Below are 23,876 nucleotides of genomic sequence, written 5' to 3'. Positions count from 1 at the left end.
CTCATTAAAGTTGTTACATCACGATATGTACTCTTCACTGGCCTCATTCTCTTGCCTCTCCTGCTGCTGTGAAGGCGCCTAAACCACGCCGACATCGAGAGGATAGCCCCGCTGGAGGAAGGAGCCATGCCGTATCACCTGGCTGAGGCCCAGAGACAGGTAGCCTGATTGACACTTTGCGTCCAAATGCCTTTTATATCCCAGATTCTCCTCCTCCATCTCTGCCAAGTAACAAAAAAAAAAGAAAAAAGCAAAGCAAGGAGGATGCTCTGTAAGTGAATGAAGCAGAGAGCCCACGTTTTTCTCCCCTTGTGAAGTGCATTACTTAAACTCCCAGATGAAAGTACAGCAATTACACTTATAGAAGAGGAATGGATTGTTGCACCTCGCAGTGAAAGGCTCTCCCGTACACTCCCACTGCCGTCTCACATCCACTGATAAAAGCCAGTGCGAGGTGCAGGGATTTTTAGAGGCCTTTAGCAAAGCCTGCTAATGGCATGAAGGAGCTGGAGGGGGCTGGGGAGGTGAAGGTGGCTGTGAGAGAAATCTTGCCTTCACTGATAACTCTGTGGTCGGAGCTTCCAGGCCAGTGGTACGCTCGGGAAGTCTCAGAGGTCTGGAATTTGATTCCTGCGGGCCAATGCTCCCATCCCCAAGGCCTGCCCTTTTGCGGATGTACGCTAATTGTTCAAACCTTTGATCAAGTCCCGGATCTTGATAGCATGCAACTCTGCATCTGGCACAGGGAGGGGAGGCGGGTGGGTAACGTGTTGTGCTCATGTCTGGGAGAAGTTACTCACCACTTCAACCCACACCCACACACACACACACACACCCACACACACACACTTGTAGATATTTATCTGAGCATAGAAAAGGCTTGTGGGCCTAATCTCTTTCCCTGCGAAAACAAAGCGGCCCCACTTTCAACATCAAACATACGTCCAGTCAAGGAAGCTGGAAGATAAGAAATTACACCTTGTCACAGTGAAAGTACTTTAGCAGCACACATGAAGCTTCTGACGGGAAACTCAGAAGTTTACCTGCGTGAAGTTGGCCCCCCACCCTACTCAAAACGCTACAACAAATCGTCACATTCGTTTGTGCTATGTTTGTGCAGTTTAAATGAACGCTTGTGCTTCTTTCGTTTTTGCGTTCTTATATATTATTTTACAGGCCAACCAAAGTTCACCCAGGCCACGATTTACTCCAAATTCTAAACCAAAATAGTCCCATTCGTTTATGTTGTGTTTGTGCAATTAAAGAAACGGTTTTGAGTTATAGTGATGGGCAATTACACAATCAGCCCCTGACATGCTCAGAATGAAACCATAATAGTCACATTTTTTCCTTCTTTGTTTGTGCTGTTTTGTTCAACTAAAATGACCGTTTGTGCTTCTTTCGTTTTTGAGTTATTACAGATTATTTTGTGTGTCAACCAAAGTTCACCCAGCCCCCCATTTGCCCCAAATAAAACAAAAATAGTCCTATTTATTTGTGCTGCGTTTTTGCTGTTTTGTCCAATTAAAATGACCGTTTGTGCTGACCAACCTTTTGAGTTATTAAAGATTTTAATGACAGGCGACTACATAATCAGCCCCTCGACATGCTCAGAATGAAAACAAAATAGTCTTATGTTTTTCCCTTTGTCGTTTATGCTGTTGTGTGCAATAAAAATGACTCATTGTGCTGTGTCAGTGTTTTAGTTATTAATTATTAAACCTTTTACAAAGGTCAACATAAGTTCGCCCAGCACCCTGTGTGCTCCAAATTAAACCAAAATAGTCCCGTTCGTTTGTGCTGTTTTGTGCAAATAAAATGATCATTTGTGCGTCTTTCGTTTTTGAGTTATTACATATTATTTTATTTTATATTATTTTACAGGTCAATCAAAGTTCATCCAGCCCCCCATTTCCTCCAAGTGAAACCAAACAAGTCCCATTCGTTTGTGCTCATTTGTGCAATTCAAATGTTTGTGCTGTCATACTGTTTGAGTTATTAAATATTTGGGACTTCACGCAGGTGGTCAACCAAAAATGAATGAATGTGCTTTTTTTGTTTGGAGTAATTTAAATCTTTAATAACACAAGAAGTAGGACAGCACAAACTGTCATTTTCATTGCACAAACGCAGCACAAACGAATGGGACTGTTTTTGTTACATTTGTAGCAAATGGGGGGCCTGGGTGAACTCCCATGGTTGAGTGAAGTAACATTTGCTTGTGCTGTTAAAATGAATGTTTATGCTTCTTTCATTTTTGAGTTATTACGGACTATTTTATAGGTCAACAAAAGTTCACCCAACCCCCCATTTGCTCCAAATGAAACAAAAACAGTCCCATTTGTTTGTGGTGTCCTACTTTTTGTGTTATTGAAGTGATTGGCGATTACATAATCAGTCCCCCGATATGCTCAGAATGAAACCAAAATAGTCAAATTTTCCCCTCTTCATTTGTGCAAATAAATTGAGTGTTTGTGCTGTCATACTTGTTGAGTTATTAAAGTTTATGTCTGGTGGAGATGTCATCATCACCTCCTCCCCAGAATGAAACCAAAATAGTCTCATTCTTTTTGTCTGTTTTTGCTGTTCTGTGCAAACAAAATGATTGTTTGCATGTTGATGGTTTACTGTAACAGTGCAGTAATGACACATCACTTTCCATCAAGCATCATACTGAATCATGCCTACTGTTCTCATCCCTCATCTTTCCCCACACAGCACGATCACGCAGCGTCCCGACCCATCTGGCTCCAGGCTGCGGAGTCCGCCTATAGGTTTGCTCTGGGCTCAATTGCTGGAGGTGAGTGACATGTCTGCCGTCAGGGTTGGGTTGGGGCGGTGTAACACTAGCCATCCAGACGGCTGAGCCAACAGTCCAGGGTCTGGCCATTGTGCTGCAGGGCGAGGAGCCGTGATCTGAGGCTCCTGCATTGTGCGGCCATGCTGCAATCGGCTCCAGGCTGTCCAGTCGTTGGGAGTGGCGCTTTGGAATGACACCAATCTTCCGGAAGCGCACTCTCTGGAATCTTTGTCTAATTACACTGGAAGGAAGTGATACAAGGAAGCTCATAACTGGACCCAAGATAGGAGCAGATTTTGAAATCTATCCACCAGACATGTCATTTATCACTGGATGGAACCGCCATATGTTTTGGACGCCAGTGAGCCGTTTGGGACCGAGCAGTGCTAGCCTTCCATCGTACTAAAGCCGTAGGCCCCCGCTTTTCATGGGTGTTACATTCGAGGCCTACCAGTGAATGACTCCTTTTGACACACGGCTCGCTCAGTTCTTAGTTATTTTCTAATATACTGTATATGCGTGTTTTGTAGCCACCGGTGCCACGGCTGTGTACCCCATCGACCTGGTGAAGACTCGCATGCAGAACCAGCGGTCCACAGGCTCCTTGGTGGGGGAGCTCATGTACAAGAACAGCTTTGACTGCGCCAGGAAAGTTCTGCGCTACGAGGGTTTCTTTGGATTCTACCGAGGTAAACCTCACGATTACACGTGTGCGACACACACTGCTGTGCGACGTACACACCAGGAAGCGTCAGGGTGCTAATGTGGGCAGCGTGCTTTGCTAATTGATACCAGAGGTTTTGGCCTCCCACTTGAGCGGTGAATAAAGAAACACCCAGGGGTCGCCTCTTCACGATGGTGAAGGCGAGCCCCCAGAGGACAATGAGCAAGAGTCCATGTCGTGCTCTCGCGTAGACCGGATGCTGATAATGGTGACACACAACACCTCCACCCTGGGGCGCTTCACGTGGAAGAAGTCAAGACTGCCACCTACTGCTGCCTCCACTGCTTCTTCCTCATCGTCTTTACATGTAGGCTGATTGACGCAGGCAAGGATGCACTAGCCTGGGTTTCACTCAGCAGCTCCTGCAGGAGCACGATTAAAGCACCTCCCTCACCCCCTCTTTCTTGTGTATGGCAAGTGAAGTGTCACACTTGTGTCATAAAGTCATCAAAGCTTCAAGTTTTAGCATCAACATTTCTCTCAATGGCGTGAAATTCAGGCCCTGTCCACACGGAAACGTTCCTGAGATTTTTTTTGGCGGGTTAAAAAAACACTGCCAGATTAGTAAATAGTTGCAATGAGACGGGAACGGATCACTAGGTGGAAATGATGTAATGCACAAGGCACACCTACATTTGGCGCTGTAAACAGTCACGTGACAGAAGCACTTCACACACCAAAGTACAGTATAGAAGAAGAAAGAACGTATGTGCATAAGTCTGTCGTCTTCCGCCTTCCAAGGCTCATGTAGACGTACAACAACAAGATATCAGGAGAATGTCGACTGCGGGTGGGTCATGTCTGTCGAAATATTCAGATCTTATGTTGGCTCGTCAAAGCTCACTTCTGGTCACGTGACGGCGACGGGGTGGTAAAACAGCGGTTTCGGCAGTCTACACGGAAACGACAAGCCAGCATTTTCTGACAGGGCACTCAGAACGGCGTTTCTGTGTGTATGAGAGGTTGAAATCATAAAATACTTTCCGTGTGGATAGCCCCTCAATCAAATAGCAAAATGTAGCACCCAAGAGGGACGAATGATATATTTTTGTCTTGTCTGAACACCGATTGGTTGCAAAATATTGGAGGAAGACGATCAGATGAGATAAGCAATGGAATGAATATAACACCATCTGTAAACATCACAGCTATGACTAATGACTAAGCATCCACACCGATTAATTCACCCCCACATTTACATGGTATCTCAGAATTGCTAATAATTGACAGTAGACCCTAGACCAGGGGCGCTCACACTCTTTCAGCGTGCAAGCTACTTTTAGTAAGACCAAGTCCCAAAGATCCACCTCCTGCTATAAACAGACCCTAGATCCATTTCTCCTGTAAGAAATCATCCAAATAGAAATGATCTGTTCAAGGTCAGAATGTTGCCATCATAAAACGCGTATTAACTGCATTAAGTGACATTTCAACATTCTTTTACACCTTGCTCGTGTAAGAATAAGTAACTGTTGTTAATAATAAACCTTTTTCATACTGTGGATCCCCGCACATTTGCCTGTTTTTGGGATGAAAAAAATAATACTGTTGTCCCTTGCCACTAAACGCTTCAAATTGCGTGGCTTCCCTCTATCACGGTTTTTCAAAAATATATTCATTAAATAAATCATGCTGTTTTGTGGTTCAATATGACTTATTATTAATATTTTAAAAAGGCATATTTAAGCAAATTTTATGTATAATGTTCCCTAAATTAACCAATTTCAAGCATAAAATAAGGCAAATACAAATATAAGGCATTCAGAAGACGCATTCAAAGATGCTGTGATGATATGTAGTATTGTACACTGGTCACTAGGTGTCAGTAATGTTACTGTAATGTAAGACACACAAGCACCAGAACAACAGGCATTTTTTTGGAGCTTTAAATGATGTCACAACAGGCACAGTAATCATTAACACAGGCTACTGATGTGGAGGTAACCCACGTCAATCTAAAACTCAACTCTGACTCCCTGACATCACTTCCTGTCCAACATCAGAACACATTTACAGAAACACACACAAGCACAAGTCTTATAAACGTCTTATTTTCTCCTGTTTTGTCTATTATATTGGTAATAGGAATGTAAAGGTGACTACAGGGGACTGCTTTGCCAAGTTTGACTACTTCAAATGTTATGCCAAATAAGACATAGCAGTGTTGACATGAGGTTCAAATTTCTATACAGTAATATATACAACATTTAAAAGGGGTTTTGGCGTTCATAAAAGGTGTTATTTCATGTCTAGAGGCCTCTTATAATGTCAAAAAGCAAAATAAGAAGGTCATAAACAGGTTTTCTATGTCTTATTTTCTCTTATGTCTACTATATTGGGTAATGGGAGTGTAAAGGTGAGTATTCGGGTGTGAGTGTCTAGAGGGCTCTGATAATGTTAAAAATTGTATTTAGAAGGTCGTAAACACGTTTTCTATGTCTTATTTTCCTCATATTATGTCTACTATATTGGGAGATGGGAGTGTTAAGATGACTACAGTACAGGGGTGTTATTTCATGTCTAGAGGGCTCTAATAATGTTAAAGCCTATGTAAAAGGTCTGGAACAGAGGTTCTCTATGCTCTATGAAAATATGCCGTTTATTATTATTGCGTCCTACAACGCAATAACTTTAATTTCTAGTTCTATGGTTATCATTACAATCCTCATCTTTGCCCTCACTGGTACCCTTCCACGGTACCGTTACAAAAAACACCAAAAAGCCAAAGAAAAAGTACGCGGCGCCTGTTGATTGCCAGAGGTTGTACTGTGCATGCGTTAGTTTTATGTGCGTATGATTGTATGGAAGTTTTGATTGTTGTGGCTGACGCTGAGCCAAGCTCAAAATCAGCATTAATTTCAACTTTGTCTCTGCCTGCGAAGCATCCTAATGGTTTCTATGAATAATATTTTGCAGGTCTCCTCCCGCAGCTCATTGGCGTCGCCCCGGAGAAAGCTATCAAACTCACGGCAAGTCGTTCCTCTTTAGAGTGTGGCAAAAGTTGCAGTGAATGACTCGCAGCGTGGATGGAAAAACATGCACGCCGCACGCGAGCGCTCTTTGCAATCAAGACGCGACTCGCAACCACACGTTCATCTTAATGCTCGCCTATCAAAGGCGGAATTGTGTCTCATCTGCCTCCCTCCTCCCCCTCTTTCCCATACAGATGAATGATTTTGTCAGAGACAAGTTCACCACACAAGATGGTTCCGTCCCTCTGGCTGCAGAAATCCTAGCTGGTGGATGTGTGAGTACCATTTTAACCCCACACCCATGTCTATCATATCTATGCGCATTTCTTTCTTTCATATTTGGCTTGGATATTACATTACAGTACTTAGCACACGTGTAAATAAATATACAGTAATCCCTCGTTCATGGTGGTTAATTGGTTCCAGACCTGGCCGTGAATTTCCACCAAGTAGGATTCTTAATTAATAAATAGAATATTTTCAAAGCTAGAGCATAGAAAAACCTGTTTACCACCTTCTAAACCAGGGGTCACCAACGTGCCTGCGGGCACCATGTAGCCCCCCACGACCACATGAGGTGCCCGCAAGCCTGCTTTTCATTCAGGTTTTCAGTTAATAATGAAAGAATAGTAGAAAGAAATGCATTCTGAAATACAAAATGTGAGTTGTGGACACCAGCATTTTGTTCATGTTCTGGTAAAACAAGCATATTCGCTTTGTTTGGGTTTAAATTAAGCTCTGAAAATAAATGTTACAAAAATGAGTAGCTCTTGGCCATTTTCATTTTGTAAAAGTAGCTCTCACAAGGAAAAACGTTGGTGACCCCTGTTCTAAACACACTTTTTAACATTATTAGATCCCTCTAGACATAAAATAACACCCGTATAGTCACCTTTACACTCACCTATACCCAGTATAGTAGACATAGTGAGAAAATAAGACATATGAGACATGAAAAAACTGTTTACCACCTTCTAAATATGCTTTAACATTATTAGAGCCTTCTAGACATGGAATAACACCCCTATAATCACCTTTACAGTCCTATTACCCAATATAGTAGACGACATAAGAGAAAATAAGACATTTAAGATATTGAAAACCTGTTTACCACCTTCTAAATACACTTTTTAATATTATTAGATCCCTCTAGACATGTAGTACCATCTCTACAGTCACAGTTACACTCCTATTACCCAATATTGTAGACATAATAAGAGAAAATAAGACATGAGACATTAAAAAAAACTGTTTACCACCTTCTAAATATACGCTTTTTAACATTATTAGCACTATGTAGACATGAAATAACACCCCTATGGTCACCTTTACATTCCTATTACCCAATATTGTAGACATAATAAGAGAAAAAGACAGAAAATCTGTTTACGACATTCTGCATTTGTTTTTTTTTTAATGTTATTAGAGTCTTCTAGACATGAAATAACACCCCTATACACTTGTATCACCCAATATAGTAGACATAATAACACATAGAAGGCAGAGTAAACCTGTTGACAACTTTCTAAATATGCTTTTTAACATGATTAGAGCCCTTTAGACATGAAATAACACCCCATAAGATGTATGAGGACGAGAAGTGATGTCGGGGGTTCAGAGTAGAGTTTTAGCTTGCAACAGTAGCACATGTTTGGGCTTATTGTGCCTGTTGTGAGATCATTCAAACCTGCAGTAAAAATGCGGTGCTTGTGCGTCTCACCCAACATTACAGTAACATTAGTGACCTAGTGAATATGTAGGATACTACAAACAGTATCATCACAATGCTTTTGAATGTGTCTTCTGAATGCCTTATACTTGGTTTTTACTTCATTAAGCCATTTTTATGCTTAAATACTTCATTAAGGCAATACTGCGTATAATGTTCTTCAATATGCATATTTTTGACTAACAGACATATGCAACCACAAACCAGCATGATTTATGAATATATTTTTGAAAAACCGTGCAAAATGGCGAGGGATTACTGTATAGTGAAAATGATGGTAATGTAGAGAGTTTGCTCATTTTATCAGGACAAGCCTCTTAAGCTGTTATCCAACAATCATTTTATTTTGACTGAGACAGTCATGAAGTTCTTCATCTAACAATATATTTACGGTGGTTGTGGTGTACAGAGAGGCAACCAAAATAATGAAAACAAAGCTCTCAGTTTGATTCTGTGCAAACGCCCAGCACATTGATAAAGATATGAATACCTCTCCTGACGTGTCAATCAAAACAGTGCGTCATTATCTTTGTGAAAGGATGCTTTTGTTGTGAATTGAGGCTAATTGTGTTTGTGGAATGCAAGCAGCGTTTCCTGCCATCCGCGAGCCGGCTGGAGGTTCTGAAGGGAACCAGGCCGGCCACGGAGAAGAGCCCTGCAGGTTGCTGGTGGAGGAGCACGGGGTCTGCGGGGTCCTGACCCCTGTCACGGTGTAATTGGAGCGGAGGCCCTGCAGGGTCTCGGATGAAGCCGGTTTTTGCTCATTTGTGATTGAGTTTGACAGCGTTGGGCGTACCTGATGCTGCAGGCCCAGTGACACCGTGCGCTCCAGCACAGGGTGCTTCCTCTCCAAACGTGGAAAGCATCCATCCTATGTTTAGAGCAGGGGTGTCCAAACGAAAAATGAAAGGATGCAACTTTGCCGCTTTGATATTTGGTAGAGCAACACAGGTAGATATGATGTTATATATATTTCAATATATTTTTGATAGGTGAAAAAGCCCATTATTTACTTTACATTCTTTCCCCCTTTTTTCCCGCCCCCCTACCGTCAAGATATTGCTGTTAAAGTATTTTTATAACATGTACAAGGCTTTGAATGCTTACCGCTATGGTGGAACAGTGTTTAGAATACAATATGTAAACAAGACATGACTTATGTGTTCTGTGGCAACTTTGGCCTTTCTCTTCCTTTTGTCTTGTTGCTAGCTTACTAGCATTCAAAATGCCTTTATGCTGTACTTTCAAGCCAAATGCTTCTTGTAAAGGTCTTTCTTCATAGCAGTCTTCAGCGAAATGAAGACTGAAATGGTGCATTTGTCCCTCAGTGTACTTGCTTCGTTCATTTTAAACCTGTCCGCCGACAAAGCACCTCGCCCGGCCATGGGAGGTGGCTCAATCCGCTCTTTTCTCTGGGGCCAGTAGCTCCCCCAGCAGCTGCTCAGAGCACGTCCATTGTATTCTTAAACCCTCGTCTTTTGGAAAAGAAAACAAACTTACAGTATCACTCGGATCACTCACAGCCAGCGGCAACACAACGTTTTGGCATGACTGCTATTTTGATGAAAAATGTACCAAACTAAGTGGACGAGCTAACTCTACAGGCGTTTGTTTACGCTGCTTGAGATGAGAGCTGTCCCTACGCCGACGCCCTTTTTCTGACGAGTTCTGCCATGTACAAAAATGCAATTTTTACTATTTTAACATGCGTTTTCAAAAAAATGAACAACCTAGAACATTAAAACAACGTTGAAAAGGCATGTCAGTGACGCTTTAATTAATCTGTGTAAATTTTCTTGTAATATTATGACTTTATTCACCTAATATTTGAACTTTTTCCCCAACCTAATTTTCCAAAAATGTATTCTTTAACATTTCGACTTTATGCAACTAAAATGACATTATTTTCCTCATATAATATTTTGAGTTTCTTAGAAAATTGCACATTTTTTTCTCATTAGAATGCAGCGTTTTTCTTTTAATATTCTTATTTTATTCTTTTAAAATGACAGCTGTCTTTTTCCGTTTCTGCTGTTTTTTAATTTTTTTTTAATTTTCCAACTATTTCAACTTTCTTTTTAAATACCATAAATACCGTTACATTTTCTTGTTGGATATTATGACTTTATTCCTATAATATTTTGACTTAATTTCTGCAACTTTTCCCCAACCTAATTTTCCAAAAATTACTTTTTGTTTTGTTTGTTCTTCATATCGCAACTCAAATTTAGAAAACTATTTTCTTTAATTCCATCTCGATGTTACTAAAATTACGTTATTTTTCCTCGTGTTACGAGTTCATTCCCGTAAAAAAAAAAAATTCTTGTTGGAATGCAACTTTTTTCTTTTCATATTTTGACTTTATTGGTGCTATTTTTTCATTTTACAACTAAATTTTCTCATAATTTTCTTCGTACTGACTTTAGTGTTTGTTCTCATAACATTATAACTTCTTCCACAACCCAATTTTTTGTTGTAAAAAAAAAAAAAAAGTACAATTTATAGTTTTGTTTGTTACGACTTAAAAAAATAACGCGTTTCTTTAATGTTTCAACTTTATGCTCCAAAAATGATGACTTCTTTCCATTTTTCTGCTCTTTTGTTTGTTTTTCTTTAGTTTTAGTATTTTTAGCTGCAGTGGCTCAGGAGGTGGAGCAGGTCGTCCGGAAACCGGAAGGTTGGCGGTTCGATCCCTGCTCCCTCCACCCGGTCGCTGTGGTTGTCTTCACCCGCCTCCAGTGGTGCCCACACTGGTGAATGAATGTTTGCTGTGGTCAGAGAGGCCGTAGGTGCGAATTGGCAGCCTTGTTCCTGTCAGACTACCCCAGGGCAGCTGTGGCTACAGATGTACATTACCACCACCACCAGTGTGTGACTGAGGAGTGAATGAAGCGTTTTGGGCCTTGAAAAGCACTATATCAAATTGAATCCATTATTATTACATAATGTGCCGCGGGCCGCACTTTGGACACCCCTGGTTTAGCTCTTCATAGGGTTTTACCACCCCCCATGTGTGCTTTTGGCTTTTCTTTCTTGTGAAAGGCTGCCAGATGATGGCTGGCATGGAAGACGTGAGGAAGATAAAAGCGAGGAAGATGAATGCATCCGGATGCCCCCTCCTGCTCTTGAAAAATGACTCAATGCGCTGCGCCTTTTTTTAGATCCAGCTCGGATGTTTGCAGATAAGACCCCTGCCCTGGATGTCACCAGCAGCCATCCTGGGGCATGATTACTTTTTTGGGGCGGGGGGGTGATAAATGTGCCCGAGTCATAGGGCGTCGCGCCTCGGGGGCGGTTGCTCGTCCGGACCCCGAGCCGGCCAGGGGGTGATTCAGCGGTCCCCCACCCCCGCCCCCATCCACCCCCTCGGGAATGAGGGTGAAATTGGGAAGTGTGCAGGGCAAGGCCAGGCCGGGCTGCTCACCCCCTCCACAGGAGGTGCCTGGGGGGGAGGGGCAGGAGGGCAGAGGGCCTGTGCCAGGGTCACAGCCTCGCAAGCATCGTCTGCTCTGACCTGACCCCTGGCGCTCCTCCATCAATGCCTGCTTTTTTTCCCGCCAAGGCCGACGTTGACAGCGTGAGATGAGAGCAGGCATGAAAAGTCGCTTTTGTGTCGTCGTAAATCCCATTGGAGGCAAACGCTGACACATCGATACCATCTCTCGACTCACTAACTTCTCATCATCACGTCCTCTTCCTTCCTCCTCCTGGTGTCCCACAGGCTGGAGGCTCCCAGGTGATCTTCACCAACCCTCTGGAGATTGTGAAGATCCGCCTGCAGGTGGCGGGAGAGATCACCACGGGCCCCAGGGTCAGCGCCCTCAACGTCATCAGAGACCTGGGCTTCTTTGGCCTCTACAAGGTGGGTCAGCACCTCTGCTCGCTGTCATGCAAGGACGAGGACACACGCGCGCGCACACACACACACGCACACACACACCAACAAAGAAGTTACATGAGCAACAAGAAAAGAACAAAAGAGATTTAACAAAGGGTTACCCAGAATGCTATTTTACTGCTTCTTTTATTTTGAAGGACTGACTTTACCAGCTACAAGATGTGTTACACCAGGGGGGGTTCAAACTTCAGAACGAGGGCCATTTTCGGCTCACAGCTTGTTTTTTATTGGCTTATCGGCACATTGTAGAAATAAAATTAACCCCCCAAAAAAAGGTAAAGAAGGAGCTAAAATGTTGATACTAATGTAAGTAACAATAACACAAAGCTTTGTTTTTAAATATGTATAAATGAATAATAATGATATCATAACTTGATCTCAATATTTATTAATATTTTTAATATTAAATGTAAAAGATTTTTTTGCCTTTCTATCAAATTTAAAAACATAAAAATATCAAAATGGCCCCCCGGAACCCCCGCATCTTTTGGCCTGAGTGGGAGAAGTGTGGACACCCTTGTGTTGCCCAACTGTTGCTGAGTGGACCAGAACCTGTGCTGCTCCAGCAGAACCGCAGGTTTTTTTTAATTATTTAAATTTGTTTTAATTAAAGTTCAAATACGGGCAACTATTAAAATGGGAGGGCAGCGGGGAAGAAGGAATATACATAAATAATATGTAAATGTATCAAATATAATATATAAAGAATATGTTCTAAAATCTAGGGGTGCACGTCATTATCGGGCCGATATGAGGGAATTATGATGTCAATTAAAAATACCTCCAATCACCGATAATTAAAAAAAAATGCTCCAACGAGGCGAGATTGCCTGCGCTGTGAGGGTGAGCAAACTAAGTGCTCCTTTTTTTTCTCCTCCATGTGACGTTAACAAACATCCACTTTCCGAGAAAGACATTTTGCGTGCTGGTCGTACCAAATGCCCCAAAGAGCACACAAAAAAAACGTAACGCCGCAGCGCTTGAAATGTTTTGGAAAAGGTTTGACTGAGACCGAACATAGCGCCCTCTGCTGGGCCACGTCAGGTGGCTCCTCCCTCTCTATACTCTGGCTCACCTGTTAGTAATGATGTGATGGTAGTAGTGTCATGTTACGGTGAAACGGTTTTCTGCAATTTTTTTGAGTGCTTCTTTTTGTTACGGCGTATGAGTGCTGTCACAGGCCGAGCCTGGCCCTTTAAGAATTGCACTGTGCGAAATTGAGTGTCTCTCTTCCCCCTCTCGTCTGTCTGCACTGCTCATTGTTTTCTGCGTCCTGATTGGCTGAAGACCATTGTCAATCAATCTCCTTCGTCCCGTCGTGCCGTGTCTCCTGTGTCATTGCTAGCTTGCTAGCTTGTAAATGAATGTTCGGTTTGAGGGTCTGCAGCAACGTGTTTTAACAAGGATACAAACACGCTACAGTACAGCATGAAATGATGAAAAGGCACGGTCACAGCACTGAAATACACATGAGTGACTTAATCATTTCTTGTGTCTGATCTGTAGGTTGATTACTCAAATTCAAACGAAGGTTTGAACTTTTTGGAGTGTTTGAATGAGAGAAATGTGAAAATGTTATTGCCTGTCTGAGAGAAGTGAATGGTGAGAGGTTTCACAGCCTTAAAACATACAGTATGTTTATTGCAAAAAACAATAAAGTTGGCTACTTTGTGGATTTCACTATTTGCGGGCTATTTTGGGAACCTCTTCCCCGCGATAAACGAGGGAACGCTGTGTTTGATTAGGACAAACCAACAGGTACAGTTGGTCAAATCCAAATTTGTTCCGGTCCTCCTTCCATCCAACTCTTGCGGTGGCTCTCCCACAATGTATTTCATGTTGTGGCCGTCCAGCAACTATTTTAGTCCATCTTTCAAGCAAACTAAAAGAAAGTGGAAAGCGCGTGGTGGATTTCACTGCTTTCCCGCTAAACGTCACACACTCGCACACTACGCTGCACGTGCACGTCCGCATCGATGCCGGGAATGATGAGAATTTCAAATAGAAACATCAAACGTTGCTCGGTGCTGTTTGCAATTTTCCCAAACACTGTTGAACATGCAAACAAGCAAATGAGCCAGCAAGGACTCCTCGCTACTGCCTGCTGCTGCTGCTGTGGTACATTCTTGTGGATTTGTGCTGGCACGCCTAACTTTTGTGCAACCATAGTGTGTGTCTGTGTGTGTGTCTGTGTGTGTGAGCGAGAGAGAGATGGATGCGTCTCTGGAGGCCGCGCTCCGCCTTGAGGAGCTTTGGCTCCGTCAACATGAAATGTGCCTTTAGGTGGGGAAGAAAAGACAGCTCCCAGACCACTTCATCTAAAAAACAAAAACAAAAAAATAAATAAATAAAAGCACACCAACCCCTCTGCCCAGTAAGTAAATCCTGTGTGCGTACCCCCTCCCCCATGCTCAAAATGATCTTTGTTTCCTGTCAGGGAGCTAAAGCCTGCTTCCTGCGTGACATCCCCTTCTCAGCCATCTACTTCCCCGTCTATGCCCACACCAAAGAGCAGCTTGCAGATGACGAAGGGAGGCTGGGGCCGCTGCAGCTGCTCACTGCAGGAGCCATCGCAGGTATAAAAAAAAAAAAACACACACACAAAAAACCCCCCCACAAAACACTCATGAAACACATTAGGGATGGCTGACATTCACATTCCTGCAGGCATCACTGGCATCATCACCACATTAGGCGCACCCGTATGACCTCATGACATGCATCACATGAAATGATGGACGGAAAATCACATTTGAATACAATTTACTATTTTTTTAAATATATAAATTCACTTTTTACTCTTAGGTCCCAAAACAGTCTTACTTTTGAAAATATAGTAACATTTTCTGGTTTTTTTTCTCCACTTTTCAAAAATATATACATTTTTTTTTCATTTTTTATTTATTTAAATATTTTCATTAATATTTTACTCTTTTCAGATTTTTGTGTTGAGGTTACTACCACTTTCACTCAATGAATGACAGCAACATTGATTTGATGCATTATTATTTTAAAGCAATTTATTCCTAAAATAATATTGTTATTATTACGTTATCAATTATTGATCGAGCCAGGGTTGGAACAACAGCCAAATAGTGAAAAAAAATATATATATATAAATTTATTTATGTATTTATTTATGGTTCAGTTTGAAATAAAATATTTGATGTGGTGAAATTGGGGGAAAAACAGTTTGAAAATGTTATTTGAGGGGCAGTTTTGGAACTGAAGCGTAAATGGTGGAATTTTTTAATTCTCCTTTAAGATTGTATAAAAATCAATGTTATTGATCCCGTCAAAGCTCGAGTAACCTCATTCCAAAAATCTTGAAAGAATACAAAAATATATTTATGAAAATATTTAAAGAAAAAAAAATGGTGTGATGAAGTGGAAACTTTTACACTTTTATTAGTGATATCGTTTTGAGACCTAAGAGTAATAACCTCATCGAAATAATAAATAAAAAAATATATATCTAAATTATATGTTATTATAAAATTATATCTACGGTCCAGTTTGAAGTAAGGGTTAGATTTTTTTTGTGGTGAAATTGGGGGGGAAAAAAAATTGCTTTTCTTTTTTAGAATTATAAGAGGGACTGTTTTGGGACTGAATTGTTTTTCAAAATAGACAGTATTTTCCTTTTCTTCAAAAATAATAATGCATCAAAATCAATGTTCTTATCAATTATTGGTCAAGTGAAAGCAAAAATCTAAAAAAAAAAAAAAAAAAATTCAATGAAAGAAGAAATGAAGAAAAAAACGTGGTGTGATGAAAAGTGGAGAAAAAAAACATTGACATTTTTTGTTGGTTTTTTTTTTTACATTTTTGTTACACTTTTTTTAATTATTATTTTTATAATATTTATTTCAATGAAGAAAAAAAGGAAAACATTTTTCGTGATGAAATGTGCAAAAAAACCAACATTGAAGCGTCAAATTTTAATGGCCATTTCAAAAGAGAAACTGTTTTGAAACTTAAGAATAAAAAGTGCAATTTTTCTTGTTTTTGTCATGCCATTGTGCGGGTGTACCTAATAATGTGACCACCAAGCTGTCTCTCCAGTCTTCCTTCAACGTGACGCCGTCTTCCTTTCTGTGCTGTCGATTGTTCCTCCAAGGTGTCCCGGCAGCGTCCCTGGTGACCCCCGCCGATGTCATCAAGACCAGACTGCAGGTGGCGGCCCGAGCGGGCCAGACCACGTACAACGGCGTCATCGACTGCTTCAGGAAGATCCTCAAGGAGGAAGGCTTCAGGGCCTTCTGGAAGGGTGCTGGAGGTACGTGCGCACGCACACGCACACACACAAGGTACACTCTCGAACGCGCTTTTTTTGATAGAATATTTTTTAAACAAAAAATAGTAATAATAATGCTGAAAAGTCATCATTCTGTCTGATTGATCAGGATGATCTTAACATTAGCATCAGAATTCCCCTTCTGCTGTTTGCCAACTTGCTAAAAGCCTTTAAGACACTTTTTTTCCAGCAGATCTTTTGCGACACCACTGGTCACTGGTGTGTGTGTGAGTGACAGCAAGAAAACCTCAGTTGCTTGGAGACAAGGTGCAAGTTAGCGTGTGTCGATCTCTAGACCCGTGTATAAGTCAACGCATCTTTCTGCTCAGCGCTCGTATTTGAGGTCGGCAGGAAAGGCTGCCCAGCATGATGTCATGGAGGAATGGAAGCCATGACACGCATCAATAAAAGCTCAACTTACCTGCGGGGCCGCTGGAGGTCGGGTCTGTCTGGGCTGCATTAAATATGCCACAAAAAACGTAAACACAAAAATAAAAATACACAGTAGCGTGGCCGGGAGTGCTTCCAGCTTCCCAGCATGCCTTGCGGCACTAGTTTAGTTAAACGCTGCGGGTTAACATTCATTTTAAGTGCAATGAAAAAATGACTTGACAAACAAACTTTATTTAACTCAGTCCAAAAACACTGCAGGTGTGTTTTGAAATTGCCCCACAAAATGACGCTTTTACGATATTGTAAGATTTTTTGAGACCAAATAAACCACTAATGTTATGATACCAGGGCTGTCAAATGATTACAGTTTTTAATCAGATTAATCACGGTTTTCAAATGAATTAATCATGATTAATCACCATGTCACCTTATATTACCTTATCATTTTCCTATGTATTTTTAACTAGCAAAGAGTACATTTGGAATACAGGGAGTGTGCAATGCAATGTAATGTTACAAAGTGAGTGGTAAGAATAGCCACTTACTGATTTTCATTGCATTTCTGTTCATTTAGACCACATATACACGCATAATAAAGACATTGTGATTTTTGGAGTGTCTGTGAACGCATCTCGCGGTCTGTCTTGTGACAATGAGGAAGTGTTGTTGCAGTGAATGTTTGTTTGTGAGTTGGAGGTACAATATGGTGTTGGAATTGCACCGCTGTTGATGTGTTCAGGTAAGAATAAAGTTCTAAAAGAGCGTCAGACACTGTGTGACTGTGGGGAGCTACACCGTGCCGCCATCGGTCATCTTAACAGAGAGCCGTGGCTTGCTGTGATGCGCGTGCGTTATTTATGCAAGAAAAATTAACGTTAATGAAATGTATTAGTTACCGCCGTCAACGCTATTTTTGCCAGCCCTAATAATAATAATACATAATAACAATATCATAACAACATAATATTTCCTTTTAATATGTCATCTTTCACTCTGTAAAGTTGTGGAATTTGTGACATGTATTTTCTCACAGGCAATTTTTTAATTGTCTGTTTGCAGCATTTTGCGAAACGCTGGCTTTTAAACCGTATTAACGAGCAGCGTTTCTTTTGCCATGACTTTCTGTGAACGCACACCATCTTGTGCTGTTCTGTTTGCACTTACTTTGCTGACCAAACATCTCAGTGAGTGTTGACTCTCGGGACGAAGGCTCTGCATCTCCGTGTGTAGTTTTTTTGCTACCACTTTTGAATAAATTCAGCATGCTGGCCCGTTGGTGTTGATGGGCTCACCTTGCTCATTATGAATATTCCCCCACGGGGCCTGTGGCATTTGGCTTTGCAAGCATCTTTTCCCCTCCTATCTTTTATGTATGTTACCTTTTTCTGTGTGTGTATGCTAGCGGCCCCGCCTCCCCCCCACAGAGACAAAGTGACTGTATGGCTGACAAGAGGTCTCACTCTGTTCGCCGTTGCTCTATGAAGCGTCTCGGTGCTGAACCAATGCACAGTGAACCCTCTCCCTGCCTGTTTGGAGGCGAGAGAGGAGGAAAACAGAGAATTAGCGAGTGCGTTTTTACTTTGCTGTGAAGTAGAGGGCCACGAAATATGGCCCCAAGTTTGAAACCCCTGTATAAAGCAATGACAGCATCAATCAATTCTGTCATACAGATTTTGTATAAAAAAAAGTGGAACTATGAAACATTATCTCTGCCCCCTCCTTCAGCTCGTGTCTTCAGGTCATCGCCACAGTTTGGCGTCACCTTGCTGACGTATGAGCTGCTGCAAAGATGGTTGCACATCGACTTCGGCGGACAGTAAGTACTCCAAACCTGTTTGTTGGCCTTAAATACGCTCGTCCCACGCTGACCGGGACTCCTTCCCTCAGTCACCCGACAGGATCGCAGCCCGCATCCGCTCCCGTCACGGACGCCCTTCCTCCCGTCACCGGAGACCACGTGGGCGGCTACCGTCTGGCGGCGGCGACGTTCGCCGGCGTGGAAAGGAAGTTCGGCCTTCATCTGCCAAAGTTTAAACCTTCTGGGACAGCGGCGGCGGCCGCCGACGCGCAGTGACGAGCGCATCTGAACGCGGCTTGACTTTGACGATGCTGCATGAGTATTTTGGTGTTTGTTACGCAACGCTTACTGTACTTCACTCGCTTACTGTATTGCACTTCTTTCAGAGGAACACTATGACGAACGATTGTTAGTTTCTATGGTGAGGAAAGAGCTTGGGTGTGCATGTGCTTCTGTACAGATGTTCTCAAAGTCTTTATTTTCAATCTTAGGCAAACATTTAAAATCTATTTATTTTATTGGAATAAATCCTTTTAAACTGTTGACACTGCGTGGAAAGTCTATTTGCCATTCTTAAAAGAACCCTGTTATGTAAAATGGACTCTTTAATGTTCCAACAAGTAATATGTGGTGTGGAAGGAACCTCTTTGGCTAAGAAAGCCATGGAAGCCAAATATTTTAAAATGTATTTCCCTGGGACCCAGATATTTTGTTAACATTGAATACAACTAAATGTGCATTTTTATGCAAGACCAACCATTTTAGAATATAATAGGTCTTCTTTTTCATAACGTTGTTATACTGAAGCTACCAATTATAAATAAAATACTTTTTGACATGAAGTTGTATGACATCCCCATCAGCTTTGTAGTCCAATAACAGCGACTTACCCCCCACTTGGTCTCCTAAATCCGGTTCTGGTCAGATTTCTGTGATGAACGTAGTTCCGCTTAGATGCTGGGGACAATTAAGTCAGGACTTTGGCTTCTAAAAATATGCGTTCAAAGATTAAAACACACAAAAATGCCATAAAAAAAACCCCTCAAACGTCAAAACGCTCGGCGTTATACATCCGTCTCCCGCCGTATCCATGCGCACTGTCGCCTGTGCGTTCATGTGAATGTGACGAAGACCCTCGCATCTTCTTCCGCTGTGGTGGCCGCGGCGCTCCGAAAGTGAAATGCACTGATCTCTATATCACCCACCTGGATGTGGCTTCAGTCACCACTGTTCACGACTACTACTACTCAGGAAGCTAAATAGCCAGTCAACAGGTGTTGTGCTCCTTCACGCTCAGGAAAACACTGCCCCCTAGTGTTTTGGTAGAGAACTGCAAGTAACAATGCAACTACAAAACTAAAGCCCAATTCTTTTTCATAGAGTCGTCCCTTGTTTATCACGGTTAATTGGTTCCACACTCGACCAAATGTCTGCTAAGTAGGATTCAATATTAATAAATGGAATATTTTGCTAATTTAAGCATAGAAAACCTGTTTATGACTTTCTAAATACGGGTTTTAACATTATTAGCCCCCCCCAGTCTCCTTTACACACTTAGTATTCTTTGTTTACATCACATTGTGCAGACTATGGGAACACTGCAGGGACATGAAAGATGCCACTAGTATAGCAAGCTAGTGAGCTAACTAGTTAGCCTCTCCAATTCACTTATTCTAAACTTGAGAAAGTGTTTCAAACGGAGTAGGGAAGGAGGACAAAGAAACCTAAAACGTACCACTTCCACATGGGATGAGAGGAGAACCTTTGTACCATTCAATCTCAGCCACGGCATGTTGGCTCGGCTCTGTTGCAGTCGCCAGTCTCCAGGCAGTGTGAAAGGTCATGTCATCAAACATCGTGTCTCATAACATTACTGATGCCTGGTGACCACAATACTACACATAGCTTGTCTTGCAGTATTCTTGGTCTAAGAACAGGCCATTAGTCAACCATGAAACAGCCATCATTTATTCATTCATTTTTGGAAGAACCGCGAGGGAGCGATATTCGAACCGCGATATGAAACACGACAGGTTTTTCAAAAAAGTAACACATTACTAATTACATTAACAAACTAGTAACTCCACTATTGATTCAATTCTATTTTGGGGGAAAGTAACTAGTAACTATAACTACCTTTTAAAGTAATTTGCCCAACACTGGTGATACATGGCATCTATTGTGTTCGACAAGTACAGGGTGAGTGCGTATTAGAGCTGCGACAATTAATCGTTGGTTAATCGATTACCCAATTAATCGACAACTATTTTGGTAATCAATTAACGCAGGGGTGACCAACGTTTTTTCTTGCGAGAGCTAATTTTAGAAAATGAAAATGGCCATGAGCTACTCATTTTTGTAGAAATGATTTTCATACCTTATTTCAACCCAAACAGATCAAATATGCTTGTTTTACCAGAACATGAACAAAATGCTGGTATCCATAACTCACATTTTATGTTTCAGAATACCTTTCTTTCCAGTGTTCTTTCATTATTAACTGAAAACCTGAATGAAAAGCAGGCTTGCGGGCACCTCATGTGATCGTGGGGGGCTATCTGGTGCCCGCGGGCACCACGTTGGTGACCCCTGAATTAACATGTTTTTGATTGAAATACGTAAATGTCCTCTGATTTCAGCCTCTCAAATGTGAATATTTTTATTTTCTCTGAAAGCAGGCCGATTATCTGCCGAAGCAAGATATTCACGCATATCAGCTTTGACTTGGGAAAAGAGCAACCGACATTTTTGCCTTTTGCCTTTTCTGACATGTTGCGGACCTAACCACTAACTGTACAGTCACGGAAAAAATGACTAGAGCACCCTCGTTTCTTCAGTTTCTTGTTCTTCTCCATGCCTGATCCAACTAAAAGGTACCTTTTAGTTAATTTAACAATGACAACAAAAATAGCTCATAAGAGTTCAATTTTTTGTCAGTACAATGCTAGAGCTATTCATGTAAGAACTGAATTCAACTCTTATGAGCTATATTTGTTATCATTAAAGTGGATCAATAATCTGAAGAAACAAGGGCGGTCTAATCATTTTTTCCATGACGGTACGTGTTTGCTTCATGTTCATTTGGTGCATCGAAGGCCTAACCCGTTACTCCAAACAAGCTTCAGATGACTCGACTACAAAAATGATCATGATTGTATTTTTGTGTACATTAATTGTTTCACTGAAGCTATTTGACAAACATTTACATTTTGTATTATTTAACATTATTTTAACAGATTATTCAAGCGGCAGGCAGCCTGGTGTTTGTGCACTTATTTGCTCTGTCAGTTCAAATCTATTTCTGAATAAAGAGGCGGAAATTTAAAATGTGTGTGTTTTTAAGTCCGATTAATCGATTAATCGCAAAAATAATCGACCGATTAATCGGTTATTAAAATAATCGCTGGTTGCAGCCCTAGTGTGTACATACAACACCTGGCAAAAATGATGGAATCACCAGTCTCGGAGGATGTTCATTCAGTTGTTTAAATTTGCAGAAAAAAAGCAGATCACAGACATGACACAAAACTAAAGTCATTTCAAACGGCAACTTTCTGGCTTTAAGAAACACTAAAAGAAATCAAGAAAAAAAGATGTGGTAGTCAGTAACAGTTACTTTTTTAGACCAATCAGAGGGAAAAAATTATGGAATCACTCAATTCTGAGGAAAAAATTATGGAATCATGAAAAAAACAACAACAAAAGAATACTTCAAACACACCACTAGTACTTTGTTGCACCACCTCTGGCTTTTATAACAGCTGGCAGTCTCAGAGGCATGGACTTAATGAGTGACAAACAGTACTCTTCATCAATCTGGCTCCAACTTTCTCTGATTGCTTTTGCCAGATCAGCTTTGCAGGTTGGACCATTTTCTTCAACTTCCACCACAGATTTTCAATTGGATTGAGATCCGGATTATTTGCAGGCCATGACATTGACCTAATGTGTCTTTCTTCAAGGAATGTTTTCACAGTTTTTGCTCTATGGCAAGATGCATTATCATCCTGAAAAATGATTTCATCATCCCCAAACGCCCTTTCAATTGATGGGATAAGAAAAGTGTCCAAATGTCAACGTAAACTTGTGCATTTATGGAAGATGTAATGGCAGCCATCTCCCCAGTGCCTTTACCTGACATGCAGCCCCATATCATCAATGACTGTGGAAATGTGCATGTTTTCTTCAGGCAGTCGTCTTCATAAATCTCATTGGAACGGCACCAAACAAAAGTTCCAGCATCATCACCTTGCCCAATGCAGATTCGCGATTCATCACTGAATATGACTTTCATCCAGTCATCCACAGTCCACGATTGCTTTTCCTTAGCCCATTGTAACCTTGTTTTTTTCTGTTTAGGTGTTAATGATGGCTTTCGTTTAGCTTTCCTGTATGTAAATCCCATTTCCTTTAGGCGGTTTCTTACAGTTCAGTCACAGACGTTGACTCCAGTTTCCTCCCATTTGTTCCTCATTTGTTTTGCTGTGCATTTTCTGTTTTCAGGACATATTGCTTTAAGTTTTCTGTCTTGACGCTTTGATGTCTTCCTTGGTCTACCAGTATGCTTGCCTTTAACAACCTTCCCATGTTGTTTGTACTTGGTCCAGATCTTAGACACAGCTGACTGTGAACAACCAACATCTTTTGCAACATTGCGTGATGATTTACCTTCTTTAAGAAGTTTGATAATCCTCTCCTTTGTTTCAATTGACATCTCTTGTGTTGGAGCCATGATTCATGTCAGTCTACTTGGTGCAACAGCTCTCCAAGGTGTGATCACTCCTGTTTAACTGCAGACTAACAAGCAGATCTAATCTGATGCAGATATTAGTTTTGGGAATGGAAATTTACAGGGTGATTCCATAATTTTTTCCTCAGAATTGAGTGATTTTGTAATTTTTTCCCTCTGATTGGTCTAAAAAAGTAACTGTTACTGACTACCACATCTTTTTTTCTTGATTTCTTTTAGTGTTTCTTAAAGCCAGAAAGTTGCCATTTGAAATGACTTTAGTTTTGTGTCATGTCTGTGATCTGCTTTTTTTCTACAAATTTAAACAACTGAATGAACATCCTCCGAGATTGGTGATTCCATAATTTTTGCCAGGGGTTGTAGATGGAAAAAGTGTATCACGTACACAATAGTGGGCATGGACAAGCACAAGCCATTAGCATTAAAGCCACACAAACACACACACACACACACACACACAACACGTTGAGCATTGAGCTAATACACTTAAAATAATTACAAAATAACAAGAAATG

At 41.3% G+C, this 23,876-nt stretch overlaps 1 protein-coding gene across 2 annotated transcripts in view; it reads left to right on the top strand.

The window, feature by feature from the left end:
• LOC129187848 (electrogenic aspartate/glutamate antiporter SLC25A12, mitochondrial-like) overlaps positions 1 to 19,391 on the top strand; it is a 44,746-nt gene extending 25,355 nt beyond the window's left edge. The window contains exons 8-17 of one of the 2 annotated variants that reach the window (XM_054787594.1): positions 75 to 159; positions 2,719 to 2,800; positions 3,331 to 3,489; positions 6,441 to 6,493; positions 6,691 to 6,771; positions 11,947 to 12,087; positions 14,561 to 14,699; positions 16,244 to 16,402; positions 18,539 to 18,629; positions 18,701 to 19,391. In XM_054787594.1, coding sequence (XP_054643569.1) covers positions 75 to 159; positions 2,719 to 2,800; positions 3,331 to 3,489; positions 6,441 to 6,493; positions 6,691 to 6,771; positions 11,947 to 12,087; positions 14,561 to 14,699; positions 16,244 to 16,402; positions 18,539 to 18,629; positions 18,701 to 18,887 — 1,177 coding nt within the window. In that variant the 3' untranslated portion in view covers positions 18,888 to 19,391. The remainder of the gene's footprint in view (positions 1 to 74; positions 160 to 2,718; positions 2,801 to 3,330; positions 3,490 to 6,440; positions 6,494 to 6,690; positions 6,772 to 11,946; positions 12,088 to 14,560; positions 14,700 to 16,243; positions 16,403 to 18,538; positions 18,630 to 18,700) is intronic. The other variant, XM_054787593.1, reaches the window with a different exon arrangement.
• Positions 19,392 to 23,876: the final 4,485 nt, after the last annotated feature.

The sequence above is a fragment of the Dunckerocampus dactyliophorus genome, chromosome 9, assembly GCF_027744805.1.
Source record: "Dunckerocampus dactyliophorus isolate RoL2022-P2 chromosome 9, RoL_Ddac_1.1, whole genome shotgun sequence".
NCBI lineage: Eukaryota > Metazoa > Chordata > Actinopteri > Syngnathiformes > Syngnathidae > Dunckerocampus > Dunckerocampus dactyliophorus.
This window is presented reverse-complemented; position numbering and strand designations above follow the sequence as displayed.